Source organism: Chanos chanos, chromosome 3 (assembly GCF_902362185.1).
Source record: "Chanos chanos chromosome 3, fChaCha1.1, whole genome shotgun sequence".
Classification (NCBI taxonomy): Eukaryota; Metazoa; Chordata; class Actinopteri; order Gonorynchiformes; family Chanidae; genus Chanos; species Chanos chanos.
In genome coordinates, this window is record NC_044497.1 from 58,215,965 (window position 1) to 58,230,964 (window position 15,000).

At 43.8% G+C, this 15,000-nt stretch overlaps 1 protein-coding gene across 1 annotated transcript in view; it reads right to left on the reverse strand.

Moving 5' to 3' along the window:
• Positions 1-9,398: 9,398 nt before the first annotated feature.
• The window catches only part of septin5b (septin 5b), a 10,569-nt gene continuing 4,967 nt past the window's right edge, over positions 9,399-15,000 (reverse strand). The window contains exons 8-12 of the mRNA XM_030767090.1: positions 14,532-14,633; positions 13,278-13,374; positions 10,708-10,843; positions 10,385-10,487; positions 9,399-9,461 (exon numbers count right to left, since the gene is read on the reverse strand). Of these exons, the coding sequence (XP_030622950.1) occupies positions 9,399-9,461; positions 10,385-10,487; positions 10,708-10,843; positions 13,278-13,374; positions 14,532-14,633 (501 nt within the window). The remainder of the gene's footprint in view (positions 9,462-10,384; positions 10,488-10,707; positions 10,844-13,277; positions 13,375-14,531; positions 14,634-15,000) is intronic.

The following is a 15,000-nucleotide window of genomic DNA, read 5'->3' on the forward strand; positions in this document are numbered from 1 at the left end:
GAGTGTTTATTCTACCAGCTAAAGAGAGATAGGGAGTGTTTATTCTACCAGCTAAAGAGATAGGGAGTGTTTATTCCACCAGCCAAAGAGAGAGGGAGTGATGACCATCGAGTTAGATCCTGTTTGGCCTTCTCCAGTGCTGGTTTCAGACTTTACTTAAATAAATCTTTAAATTTGCATGCTACTGAGGCCCCCAGGTAGGTAAAGGTGAGCTACTATAAATGGAAACCAGTCAAGGTCTATGTGGCGTGCCTGAGTGTTAACTGGAAATACTAAATTCTTTGACAGGTTGATTTTATAGCCTGAAATTTTTCCAAAGCTGGTGATTATGTTGAGGGCTTTAGGGATAGAAATGTCAGCTTGGGAAAGATACAGAAGTAGATCATCTGCACAACAGGATAATTTGTGGGTTTGGCCTCCTCTGGGTTTGGCCTCCTCTGGGTTTGGCCTCCTCTGGGTTTGACCTCCTCTGGGTTTGACCTCCTCTGGGTTTGACCTCCTCTGCTGATTCCCTTCAAATCTGTCTCACTCCTTATTGCTACAGCCAGGGGCTCCACAGCTATGTCGAAGAGAAGTGGGGACAAAGGACACCCCTGTCTGGTACCTCTTTAGAGGGTGAAATAATTAGAGACAGTTTTGTTTGTTCTAACACAAGCCTTTGGTGAGGTATACAGGATCTCAATCCAAGAGCAAAAAGTCAGACCAAAGCCCAATTTATGTAAAGCTGTGAATAGATAATTATGATCTATTTGGTCAAACGTTTTGTGGGCATCAAGACAGATAATCACCTCTGAAGACAATTATCCATCGGGCATATGGAGAATGTTAAATATTCTGCATAAATTACCAGAAAGTTGTCTGTACATCTGATCAGGATCAGGATGTACTGTAGAATTCATGACCTTATCAAGTTTAACTGTACGGATGTTGATTAGAATCTTATTATCACTTGAAAGCAAACTGACAGGTCTATATGATTCCCACCTCAGAGGGTCCTTGCCCTTCTTATGTAGAACTGAAATTATAGCTTCTGTCATGCTCTGTGGTAATGATCTCTTCTCAAATGTTTCTGTAAGCACTTCACTTAGTATAGAGGCCAATTTCCCTGAAAAACTGTTTATAAAATTCGATGGGGAACCCATCAGGTCCCGGCACCTTACTACTGCTCATTTTCTTTAACTGCTATAGGCCAATCAAGATTTCCCAACAACTGATGGTTGGGAATTCCAATCTGTCAAAGAAATCGTTTATTTCACCTTCTCGGTGAAGTCAGATTGGATGCGGGTCTTGTTTCCTTCAGGAGAGACAATGTCTTTCCTCTGTATAGCCTTTTTCATCAGCAGCTCTTGTTCTTGGAAGTGGTGGCATTTTACCGCACATGCTGGCTGGCTGGTCACCCCCTAGCTTCTCCCTGAGAGTGCGGCGTTCCTGGTCACCCCCTGGCCTCTCCCTGAGAGTGCGGCGTTCCTGGTCACCCCCTGGCCTCTCCCTGAGAGTACGGCGTTCCTGGTCACCCCCTCATTCTTCTGTTCCAAATTAGCACCATCCTGTTTCAGATGGGTTACCTCCTGTCGCAGGGTAGTGATGACATCTGCATGGCCGCTTTCCGCCTCCTCCAAGGAAGCCACACGAACCTCCAGAGCAGTAACCACGGTGCCTACTTGCCCCATTGCACTTTCAAATTCCTCCCTCAGCTGTTCTCCTTGCTTACTGAATTCGTCTGCATGTCTGTACGTCTGTACCGTGACAGTTCGGGGCAAATACTTGTACTGCTACACCCCTACAATTAACCAGTTACAGTCATGAATTAGTCTACAGTAAACTCCATCTTTTCCGGTCTAAACTAGTCTAGGGATAGAGCTGGACTCACTCTCACTCTCTCAGCCTGCACTACAACCAGAGTAACTCATAGAGTGCAGGGGAAATTGTTATTATTTTAAAACTGAAGCACATTTCTGCCTCTTCTGACATTTTGTTTCTCAGACTTCTGTCTTATTTTGTTGCTCATGGTAAAGAGGCTCCTGGCGGCTCAGTGACTGGAGCCAAGATGGAGGATTGGGGATGGGAACGGTGACACCACAGTTACTGTCTCCATGAACAACATTCAAACTGAATCTTCATTTTTAATGAGCAAAAAGTGTAAACAGAACCACAGTCATGCCACACACACTGGGAGCCTAGCATTGAGTATTTGGGGATTAGAGTCAGGCTGGATTACAAATGAGGTGGGATTAAAACTGGATTAAGACTGGCCGAGTCATTATAAGGCAGATGAACTACGATACACCGGAGAGGTAATGAGATTTAGCTTCTCACTAAGAAATGCGGCTGCTGCTATTTTAATGCAGGCTTTTTCTTTTAAAGGTGAAAACACACGGCACACTCAGACTGCAGCCTTACTCTTACTGACATTTCACAGCTGTTCAGAATCAGGATGACGGACACAGAGAAAACCGCCGGTCACTTTCTGACATTTATATTGCTACATTAACAGCCTTAATTTACATAAAGCTTCTCGGCCGATAATATGTTTTATGATGTCTTTTAAAGCACATTTATAACTCTAGGGCGGAAATGAATCTTCCTCTGCTGATAAAGTGCTTGTCTGGTATTTCTCTGTACTTAAACTCTTCCTTTTCTGTTTTTTTTGTCAGTCTGTCTGCTGTGGATTCCTCTTCAGCCCTGTCAGCAGAATCCAGACTGTCTACTTTCTCACACCTCAGAGTGCTGATTTAAGGACTTGGCCCAGATGGTGAGAAATCCACAGGCTAACCACTCCCTCACAGGAAGTGTGTGTGTGTGAAAGCATGTTATAAACACTACACTGTGTGTGTGTGTGTGTGTGTGTGTGTGTGTGTATGAAAGCATCTTATAAACACTTCACTACACTCTCTGTGTGTGTGTGTGTGTGTGTGTGTGTGTGTGTGTGTGAGAAAGCATGTTATAAACACTTCACTACACTCTGTGTGTGTGTGTGTGTGTGTGTGTGTGTGTGTGTGTGAATGTATGTGTGCGAAAGCATCTTATAAACACTATACCACACTATGTGTTTCTGTGTGTGTGTGTGAGAAAGAGTGGTTGTGTGTGTGTGCGAAACCATCTTATGAACACTATACTACACTGTGTGTGTGTGTGTGTGTGTGTGTGTGTAATAAAAGCATCTGACTAAAAAAACACAGCACTGTCACTCTGGTACTGAATGACTGAGAACACACCCACTTACCCTGCAGGGCTCCTTTAAAAGCAGCTTAAAGTGGGTTTTATAGAGACACTACTCTAAATATGGGAACTGACCTGGGCTGTATTTTAAGCATTGATTCTATACAATCCTGTAAGCACTGCAGTGTCTCTATATGGACAGTGTTTAGGGAGACATGGGAACAGCCACTGGTAAGCAAACAGGGTGTTATGACATATGCACACACCCACACATAAACACATGTCCCCCTTCATGGTACACACACTCACACACACACAGAGAGAGAGAGAGAGTCAGTGGCAGAGCAGTGATGGAAATGCAGATATAATGGAGTTGTGTGTCTCCCCAGTGTGGCTGTTCCTGTGGTTTTGACCCATTCTGACACCGAATGCATTCATGTCAAATTTCATCTCAAACCCATGAGCTCTCATCACTCGACCACACTCCTTTAAGAGTCCTCTCTTTAGTAACTGTGGAGATAACGATCAGGGCTGCGTGCGTTCTGCTGCTTGTGTTTGCATGACCACACACTGTCATCTGACTGTATCTACTCAGAGGAGACTATGTGTAGCTGCATCTCTGGAATATTTTCATTTACAAAAGCACCAGCACCTTCATCACATAAAGATATAAAAATAAAGGCACCTCTACGCATCACACAGTCACTGTTCAGACCGACAGCCCTGTCCTCTCACAGATACAACCTCTACTCATCACACAGTCACTGTTCACACCGACAGCCCTGCCCTCTCACAGATAAAACCTCTACTCATCACACAGTCACTGTTCACACCGACAGCCCTGCCCTCTCACAGATAAAACCTCTACTCATCACACAGTCACTGTTCAGACCGACAGCCCTGCCCTCTCACAGATACAACCTCTACACATCACACAGTCACTGTTCACACCGACAGCCCTGCCCTCTCACAGATACAACTGTCTGAAAATTTACAGTATCCCATATACACAAGCCACAGAGTAACACTCCTTAAAACCAAATGTATTTAGACAATATTTAAGCCCACTCCCTCCTCATGCAGTAATGTGACATATGGCTATAAGGTTTGATTTCACAAACAGGAGCATAAGACATGGGAGAAATGTGTTCCGTGGGCCCACTACAACAGGGCCACGTGCACGCTTTAGGAGGATTCACTCTGGTTTGGGAAATGGTTCTTTCTCAGTCCATTGTCAAGGAAATCACCAAAAACACTCTTACCCAAAAACTGGGACTGAGTGAATGGGAGACAAACAGGCTGCACCCTCCTGTAAGGTATTACCCTCCTGTAAGGTACCCTCCTGTAAGGTACCCTCCTGTAAGCTATTACCTAAGTGAGTAAACAACTAAAGAATCACAAGCTTAAAGCAGTGGGATCACTTTTTACTGCTCTGTATATCGACGACTAACTACAGCACAGCTACAGGGGAGGTTTACATCACTCTCAATGACACGACAAGGCCACAACAGAACTCCCAGAAAGCTAACTGAAAAACGCTTACATCAAATACACCAAGGCTACCATTTCAGAACCCAGTGGTGCAATAACAGGATTCTGATATTCTCACCAATAACACAAGTTCCCACGCTGACAGGAAAGGACCGGTCTCTTCCTGTGAACGAGAGGCTACTCTGGATACTTCTCTGAGGGCAGCACCTGCAACTATGGTCATCAGATGAAAAGATCAGAGCGCTCCCACACGGAGAGCATCTCTGTCTGCTTCCCCACAGTGGACCTGCTACTCCAGACACACCTCAGTCTGCCACAGAGATCTTTCATGCCACTTCAGCTGGGCCTCTCACAGAGGTGGGGGAGGAAAACAGCAGAAGACAGGGAGAGGAGGAGGCTTTAAGCTGCAGCCTGAGTCAGCTTTGACTGGCTTTAATCTCTACCGTGTGGTCAGTGAATCTTAAGCCAGTGATGTAATGACTGAAGACAGGAGTGTACAGACTCTGAGAGGGGCCGGACTGAGCCGCACAGTGAGGGACTCCTTAAGAAACGTCTGCCTTGTCCTGCCATTGTGTAGTCACTGCACTGTGAGCTCACAGAACCCATCAGGTTTCTTTATGAATGAAGATCAGACAAGCCACACACAACCATCCCAGCAGTGTCAAGACCCACCTGTCGCTTAGAGCAACCGTATCATGTGACCTTGGCCTGGCTCAGCAAACGAGAGCCTCTGACAGTTTAAGACAACGGATGTGTCCAGAAAAGCAAGATGGCATGTCAGATGATTCTGATGCACCTCTTTGCTGTACAGTTTAAAAAGTTTCCTTTTAAATGTTAGGCTACTCACATGACACCCATAAACTGGAGGACTAAAGCCTAGCCAACATCTGAGTAAACTTCTGTTAAGGACTTCTCAATAATCAAACTCATCTCCAGGAACTTAAGTATTGCAACAAACATTCTCATTTTTCTTTGCACCCTGAAGTGAATTTGGTTATGCAAACTTTTCAGTTTGAATAGTGGTTTCAGCACACATATATGATTTCCATGTTACGACAGACTTGCCACAGTGACTATCAAATGATGTCTGATTCAGTCTGATCTAAAGATGTGGTGTGTGATGAGTAAACTGTCACTGGCCTCATCGTTGCTTAGCATGTCAGCCCTTCACACAGACAGAGGAAGTCACACAGTGAAGGGACGTTTAAGAGTGTGTGTGTGTGTGTGTGTGTGTGTGTGTGTGCGTGGTAACAGTGCTCTCACTTCTGTGTTGCAAGAAACACCAAAACAATGTTGAAAAAGCTGCTACAAACAAAACCCATTAGACTAAACTGCACTGAGCTGCCTGTGAGAAACCCATTAGACTAAACTGCACTGAGCTGCCTGTGAGAAACCCATTAGACTAAACTGCACTGAGCTGCCTGTGAGAAACCCATTAGACTAAACTGCACTGAGCTGCCTGTGAGGAAGACAAACGATTCACCTGTTATCTTATTGGATGAATAAGCCTCAGTCAGAATAGAGAGAGGAAAGTCTTTATCTGTGTGCACAGGAGTGGATCACTGCCAGACACCTGACCATCACAGCTCTACGCCACAGAACGCCAGCGATAACAGTGCAAATGCCACACCTTCTATTTCCCAGACTGCTATGGTTTCCATTCAAAATGATCACGTACAACATCTTACATGTTTTATTGATACCTGATACTTGATTTTTAAAGTATGTTCTGAAGAGTTGGGTAATTTGATGGAAAAAGTGTAGTGTGGTTGTGGGAGGAGTTTGGATGCAGTGTGTGGTAGTATTGGGCCCAGCCATGGCACACCAGAGAAAGGTGGGAGGCCTTGCCACCGGTAAAGTACCTCCCCTCTGAAAGAATTCACTGAGGTACAGAGGGGGAACAAAACATTTTAAAAACTTGGAAATATGACACCTGGTTTTGCTTCCACAACTGACTGTGAGTCACTATGGTGGTGTGCATAGCAAGCTGCAGTTGCCTACCTATCCGAAAACCTGCAAGGAGTCAGTCTACCTTTCTTGTCCTAAATTCACTCAAAGCAGATCCTGTTTATTGGTCCACTGGATTCTGCTCTGAGTGTTGTTTTAATGTGGAACAAAACACGGAGAGAGAAAACAGAAAACAGAGAAAACACAGAAAACACAGAAAGAGACCAGGCACAGATGGCTCCCAGGTCAAAGACATCAGGTAGCTACTTGACTAAACTTACGAACGTAAACGTGAATAAACTCATACCCAATGGTAGCGCGAAGTATTTTCCCCGAAGATGCAGATTTTCAGAGGTTTTGTCTATTTTTACCATGTGTAAATGTGATCCGACTTACCATGTCGCCTTCCCCCAGCTGTTTCTCCACACCGACACTCGACTCCGTTATTAATTCCTCCAGACTCGTCGACCCGAGAGACGTGTTTTCATGATGGGACTGAACCAAATGCGAAACGGTGGGCTTTAGGCAGTGGTCCCTCCGCCGAGGTTTGGATGTCCGTGCCATTTCTGCACTAGAGGTTACATCTAATGTTGGGGTTGCCTGCTCTGCGTTAAAACTGAGGTCCGGTATGCCGCAGTGGGTCTCCTCTTCCTCCCCCGAAGCCCGGCTGACTAGGTTGGGTTGAGAGGTAGACATTTCACGGACCAAAGCATGTTGCTTCTTCTTTTTCCTGAACATCCAAATTCCACTATCCTTCTTTCCCTCCTTCCTTTTCGGTTTTGGACTTAAGGCAAGCTTGGTTTTTGTCTGAAATGGTTTCCTTGAGTTTTTCTGGTAGAGAGCGTCGTCGTTCTTGATGAGAGAGCCGCTTTGAGCGAGAGACGGCTCCATACTCTGTATACAGTTTAAGGCTTCCTCTGAGCGGCAACGCAGATGTCCCAGTGCCGTTGATGTCATTATGTGAGTAGATACAAATGACTCTACGAGTTTCTCTTCCAGGGAATTAGCTCTCACAACTACTTTCAGTGTTTGTTTACAGATGATTTTAATTAGTCAACGAGGAAGTAAGCGAAGTGCTTTGGAGATCTGCACAGTCGAACTACACGTCCAACAGTAGACTTCTGCCCGCTCTCTTTACACTGGTAATTCTACTCCCAATCTGTCTACAGACACAGCTGCCTTAAAAACTGTTTCAAAGAAAAACCCTCTTTGTTCACGCCCAACTCTGGAACATTTCTGTGCTGTCCACGGCAGAGCAAACTGTGGTGTTTATTACTACAACAAACTGTGGTGTTTATTACTACAACAAACTGTGGCGTTTATTACAGACCACTCTGGACTGTCCTTTGTGCTGTCAGGCTTAGACACCAGTGAAAACGAATGTAACGTTTTTCTGGGTTTACAGTTTAGTGACGAGGTTCTGTTTTTGAGACTTTTCGTTGAGCTTTCGTTTAGCTTTTAACACGTAAACGTTCACGAAACACATTGGACACACACACGGGGGGAGAGAGAGAGAGAGAGAGAGAGAGAGAGAGACAGTTCAGTGTTAGAGAATGAATGTTTTCTGTGGGTAATCTGAGAATGTGGGGATCTCTGTATAGTGGTTAAATCTGAGATTAAAAAAGATAAAGCAGTTTTTACTGTCCTGTGTTTCCAGAGTGTGTAAAGAACATTGACACCAAACAGGGCAGTGAAGAATACAGACAACCAGTGTGACTACAGTTTTATACCAGTGTATTCATTTATTTTTGTCATCAGAACCCTGTGCATAGCTTTGATTCAGTGCTGTCTTTATTATCTGGCAACACATCAACATGTATCACAACACACAGTGCCTCTCGTCGACACTGGCACGCGTCACACTTCACACTAATACTGTGACCATTTTCACTACTTGTCATATGTCCAGAGAGACTGAGCCAATAGATGCCCAGTTATGGCAGAATGACAGAGACAAAGGAGACTGTTGCTTTACACTGAAACATTACAAATGTCAAATATTAAATAATCAACAGCTGCCACTTTAAGGTGATAAAAGCCTCCAGATCTGGTTTAATAGCTCAAAAGTAGTGATAAATAAGTTTGGAAACAACTTCAGCTTACTCAGAGTGAGAAGTGTATTGTTAACACTGCATTATTCTGACACGCTCTGGAGTAGATATCTGTACATATCAAAATCCACACACAAAAAAAAACCCTGGCGTCTGTTTTTATCTGATTGTACAGTGGAGCTGCTGGTCCTTCAGTCTCCCAGTTTAAGTCCGTTATAAAAAGGTTTAGAAACAGACAGTTTATCTCCACATTCTCTCCAACACACACTCACACAAAATGAGTGCACAAAAACAACACAACCAGTAAACACTGTACCGACATGCAAACTGCCAAACACTGTACTGAGAAGAACAGAGAAGAATAAGAGAAGAAACCAAAAGCACTGGCAAAAGTATTTTCAGTTTCTGCTGTTCATCAAACAGTCACTGTCATGATCAGCTTTCATATTGTCTGTTTACACAACAACGACAACAACAACAACAACAACAACAACAGTAATAACAATAATAATAATAATGCTAATAATCATAAATATATGGACAATAATATCCATCTAAAATAAGTAGTGCAATCTAATTCTAGCTTCAAACTTGGCATTTGGGTTTTCAGTAAATTTGACCCTGTTTAACCTTGACATAACATGAGGCCTTCACAGCCGCTCGTCAGTCTCTCTTCTGGGCTGCCGTGGGGGGATGTTGTCTGAGGAGTCAGAGGACATGCAGGTTTCTCCTCCTTCTGCTCCTTTCTGCTCACAGTTCCTGTTCGTGCATCTGCTGCTGCATCTTCTGAAGCATCTCCTGCATCCGCCTCAGCTAAACACAGTGAGATCACAGACATGTTTACACAAATTCTGTTTTTTAACTCAGCTAAGCACAGTGAGATCACAGACATGTTTACACAAATTCTGTTTTTTAACTCAGCTAAACACAGTGAGATCACAGACATGTTTACACAAATTCTGTTTTTTAACTCAGCTAAGCACAGTGAGATCACAGACATGTTTACACAAATTCTGTTTTTTAACTCAGCTAAACACAGTGAGATCACAGACATGTTTACACAAATTCTGTTTTTTAACTCAGCTAAGCACAGTGAGATCACAGACATGTTTACACAAATTCTGTTTTTTAACTCAGCTAAACACAATGAGATCACAGACATGTTTACACAAATTCTGTTTTTTAACTCAGCTAAACACAGTGAGATCACAGACATGTTTACACAAATTCTGTTTTTTAACTCAGCTAAACACAGTGAGATCACAGACATGTTTACACAAATTCTGTTTTTTAACTCACCTAAACACAATGAGATCACAGACATGTTTACACAAATTCTGTTTTTTAACTCACCTAAACACAGTGAGATCACAGACATGTTTACACAAATTCTGTTTTTTAACTCACCTAAACACAGTGAGATCACAGACATGTTTACACAAATTCTGTTTTTTAACTCAGCTAAACACAGTGAGATCACAGACATGTTTACACAAATTCTGTTTTTTAACTCAGCCAAACACAGTGAGATCACAGACGTGTTTACACAAATTCTGTTTTCTCCTACTCTTGCATGAGTGGTGTGTGATCTCTGTTAATTTGATCTACCTAAGAGAAAGAGTAACGTACTGCCTCGAGCTGCCTGAAGCTGACTGGGCGCATTTACATGTCTCATATTGTGTTTAATGTGTGGAGTGAAGGGAGTGTATGACAGGGCTGCTTGAGTGCATGCTCACCTCCTCATCCTTCATTTTAATCAGTTTCTCAGTCTCCACGTCGGGCGTGGACAGCGGGAGGATGGGGATAGGACTCTCCACGCGATTGTCCTGCGTCAGTTTGCTAATGAGAAAGAAAGAGTTGCACTTCTGTCCATAGAAAAGACAAAAACTTGGAAGCTCTTAGGGAAAATTGAAACAGGCAGACATCAGTTGTATAAATGGTTCCAGTTTGTTTATAAAATCTTGAGCAGAAGACAGAGGAGAATGATTGAGAGTGTTGACCATCAGGATTAAAAGATGAACAAATGGGAGAAACTTCAGCTGATGAGTTGTGCTCTTACCTTGTCATCTGCTGAATGCACTGGGCCCTGTAGTTTTCGTAGTGAACATCACAGGTAATGTCCTTCAGGTCGTGCATGTGTGTACGGATGAGCATGTTCCGTAGCTTCACAAAATCACAGTGAGACTGATTCTCCACTGCACGCACAGACACACACACATACACACAAACACACACACACACACACACACACACACACACACACAAACACACACACACGCACAGAGACACACACACGCACACACACAAACACACACGCACACACACATACACACATACACACAAACACACACATACACACAAACACACACACACAGAGACACACACACACAAACACACGCACATACGCACACACACGCACGCACACAGACGTGCACACACATGCACACACGCACACGCACACACACACACACAAACACACACATGCACACACAAAAAACGTAGTGACTACACATTCAACCACAGTGTTTTATGTCAAATAATGTTTGGGAGACAATAATACTTCACTGAGGGGAAGTGACTGTAATGCGCCTGCTGTTGGGAAGTGACAGTATGAAGACTACAGCCCTAGTACACTATACAGCCCTAGTACATTATACAGCCCTAGTACACTATACAGCCCTAGTACATTATACAGCCCTAGTACACTATACAGCCCTAGTACACTATACAGCCCTAGTACATTATACAGCCCTAGTACACTATACAGCTCTAGTACATTATACAGCCCTAGTACAGTATACAGCTCTAGTACACTATACAGCCCTAGTACAGTATACAGCCCTAGTACACTATACAGCCCTAGTACACTATACAGCCCTAGTAAATTATACAGCTATAATACATTATACAGCCCTAGTACACTATACAGCCCTAGTACACTATACAGCCCTAGTACATTATACAGCCCTAGTACACTATACAGCTCTAGTACATTATACAGCCCTAGTACAGTATACAGCTCTAGTACACTATACAGCCCTAGTACACTATACAGCCCTAGTACACTATACAGCCCTAGTACACTATACAGCCCTAGTACATTATACAGCCCTGGTACACTATACAGCCCTAGTACACTATACAGCCCTGGTACATTATACAGCCCTAGTACACTATAGCCCTAGTACACTATACAGCCCTAGTACACTATACAGCCCTAGTACATTATACAGCCCTAGTACACTATACAGCCCTAGTACACTATACAGCCCTAGTACATTATACAGCCCTAGTACACTATACAGCCCTAGTACACTATACAGCCTTAGTACATTATACAGCCCTAGTACACTATACAGCCCTAGTACACTATACAGCCCTAGTACATTATACAGCCCTAGTACACTATACAGCCCTAGTACACTATACAGCCCTAGTACATTATACAGCCCTAGTACACTATACAGCCCCAGTACATTATACAGCTATAGTACACTATACAGCCCTAGTACATTATACAGCCCTAGTACACTATACAGCCCTAGTATATTATACAGTCCTAGTACATTATACAGCTATAATACATTATACAGCCCTAGTACACTATACAGCCCTAGTACACTATACAGCCCTAGTACATTATACAGCCCTAGTACACTATACAGCCCTAGTACACTATACAGCCCTAGTACATTATACAGCCCTGGTACATTATACAGCCCTAGTACACTATACAGCCCTAGTACACTATACAGCCTTAGTAAATTATACAGCTATAATACATTATACAGCCCTAGTACACTATACAGCCCTAGTACATTATACAGCCCTAGCACATTATACAGCTATAATACATTATACAGCCCTAGTACACTATACAGCCCTAGTATATTATACAGCCCTAGTACATTATACAGCTCTAGTACATTATACAGCCCTAGTACACTATACAGCCCTAGTACACTATACAGCCTTAGTAAATTATACAGCTATAATACATTATACAGCCCTAGTACACTATACAGCCCTAGTACATTATACAGCCCTAGCACATTATACAGCTATAATACATTATACAGCCCTAGTACACTATACAGCCCTAGTATATTATACAGCCCTAGTACATTATACAGCTCTAGTACATTATACAGCCCTAGTACACTATACAGCCCTAGTACACTATACAGCTCTAGTACACTATACAGCCCTAGTACATTATACAGCCCTAGTACACTATACAGCCCTGGTACATTATACAGCCCTAGTACACTATACAGCCCTAGTACACTATACAGCCCTAGTAAATTATACAGCTATAATACATTATACAGCCCTAGTACACTATACAGCCCTAGTACATTATACAGCCCTAGCACATTATACAGCTATAATACATTATACAGCCCTAGTACACTATACAGCCCTAGTACATTATACAGCTCTAATACATTATACAGCGATGGTGCATTATACAGCTATAATACATTATACAGCCCTAGTACATTATACAGCTATAACACTCTAAGTTTAGTTACAAACTCTGTTTCAGAACGCTGTTTTGGAAATGAGCTGTCACTTTCATGGAACAGTCTAAGCACAGACTAAGACATCTATTGAGCATATGCAAACCTTCAACAATGCCCCATGGGTAGAGTCTCCCTCTCAGTCGCTGGCCTCTGGCCTCCACCACGGTACTGCTCCCAATCACAGCAAACGGCGTGCTCTCCTGCCAAACAGCCAATCACCAGCCAGTCATCCGGGTTTTACTCCTGCACATCCACTGAGCAGGTGGACATATCTGTGCTGACCAGGCTTTTCTCTTAACACTTTTCACTGAACTCTGACTTTTTACCTGCTCTTATTTACCCACTTAAATTCTTTATTTGGTTTGGTTTGCCTCCCTCACATCAAGCCCAAGACTGCCAGGTGTAAGACAGACTGTAAGTGTCAGACAGACTGCAGGTGTAAGACAGACTGTAAGTGTCAGACAGACTGCAGGTGTTAGACAGACTGTAGGTGTCAGACAGACTGCAGGTGTCAGACAGACTGTAAGTGTCAGACAGACTGCAAGTATCAGACAGACTGTAAGTGTCAGACAGACTGCAGGTGTCAGACAGACAGCAGGTGTATGACAGACTGTAAGTGTCAGACAGACTGCAGGTGTAAGACAGACTGCAGGTGTCAGACAGACTGTAGGTATCAGACAGACTGCAGGTGTCAGACAGACAGCAGGTGTATGACAGACTGTAAGTGCCAGACAGACTGCAGGTGTAAGAAAGACTGAAGGTGTCAGACAGACTGTAAGTGTCAGACAGACTGCAGGTGTCAGACAGACAGCAGGTGTATGACAGACTGTAAGTGTCAGACAGACTGCAGGTGTAAGAAAGACTGCAGGTGTCAGACAGACTGTTGGTGTCAGACAGACTGCAGGTGTAAGACAGACTGCAGGTGTCAGACAGACTGTAGGTGTAAGACAGACTGTAGGTGTAAGACAGACTGCAGGTGTATGACAGACTGTAGGTGTAAGACTGACTGCAGGTGTAAGACAGGTTGCAGGTGTCAGACAGGTTGCAGGTGTCAGACAGGTTGCAGGTGTCAGACAGGTGTCCTCACATCCAAAAGATGTGTTGATTAATTGTAAACCATATAAATTTATGAATCAATGACTTAACACATCAACACAAGCGTGTAAACACTTGCTACATTTTCTTAAACAGTGAGACATGATATTTTTTCTGCCTGGATAAACTGGAGAATCTACTGAAAAGCATTTCTGCTCCATCATACACAAATCAACAATCCTGCTTTACAAAGGCTTTCAGGTTCAGTTACTGCACTTATCATGGGAGAGAGAAAGTTGACTGTGTGGCTGAGGTTTCGAACCTTGAGCTCTTTGTCTTGCTGTTTGAATTCTTCGTCCTCATCAGAATCACATTCAGGGAACTGATAAACTTTGATCCCAAATCTTTCAATCTCGTCTCTCACCTCAAGGGAAAGGAAACACAGTGTGTCAGTGCCTGAGGGAGCCCAGAGGTTTTCTACACTCCCCACCCAACACCACCACCACTCACCAGCACCACCACTCAGCTCCCCACCCAACACCACCACTCAGCTCCCCACCCAACACCACCACTCAGCACCCCACCCAACACCACCACTGACCAGCACCACCACTCAGCTCCCCACCCAACACCGACACTCAGCTCCCCACCCAACACCCCCACCACCACTCAGCTCCCCACCCAACACCACCACTCAGCACCACCACTCAGCTCCCCACCCAACACCACCACCACTCACCAGCACCACCACTCAGCTCCCCACCCAACACCACCACTCAGCACCACCACTC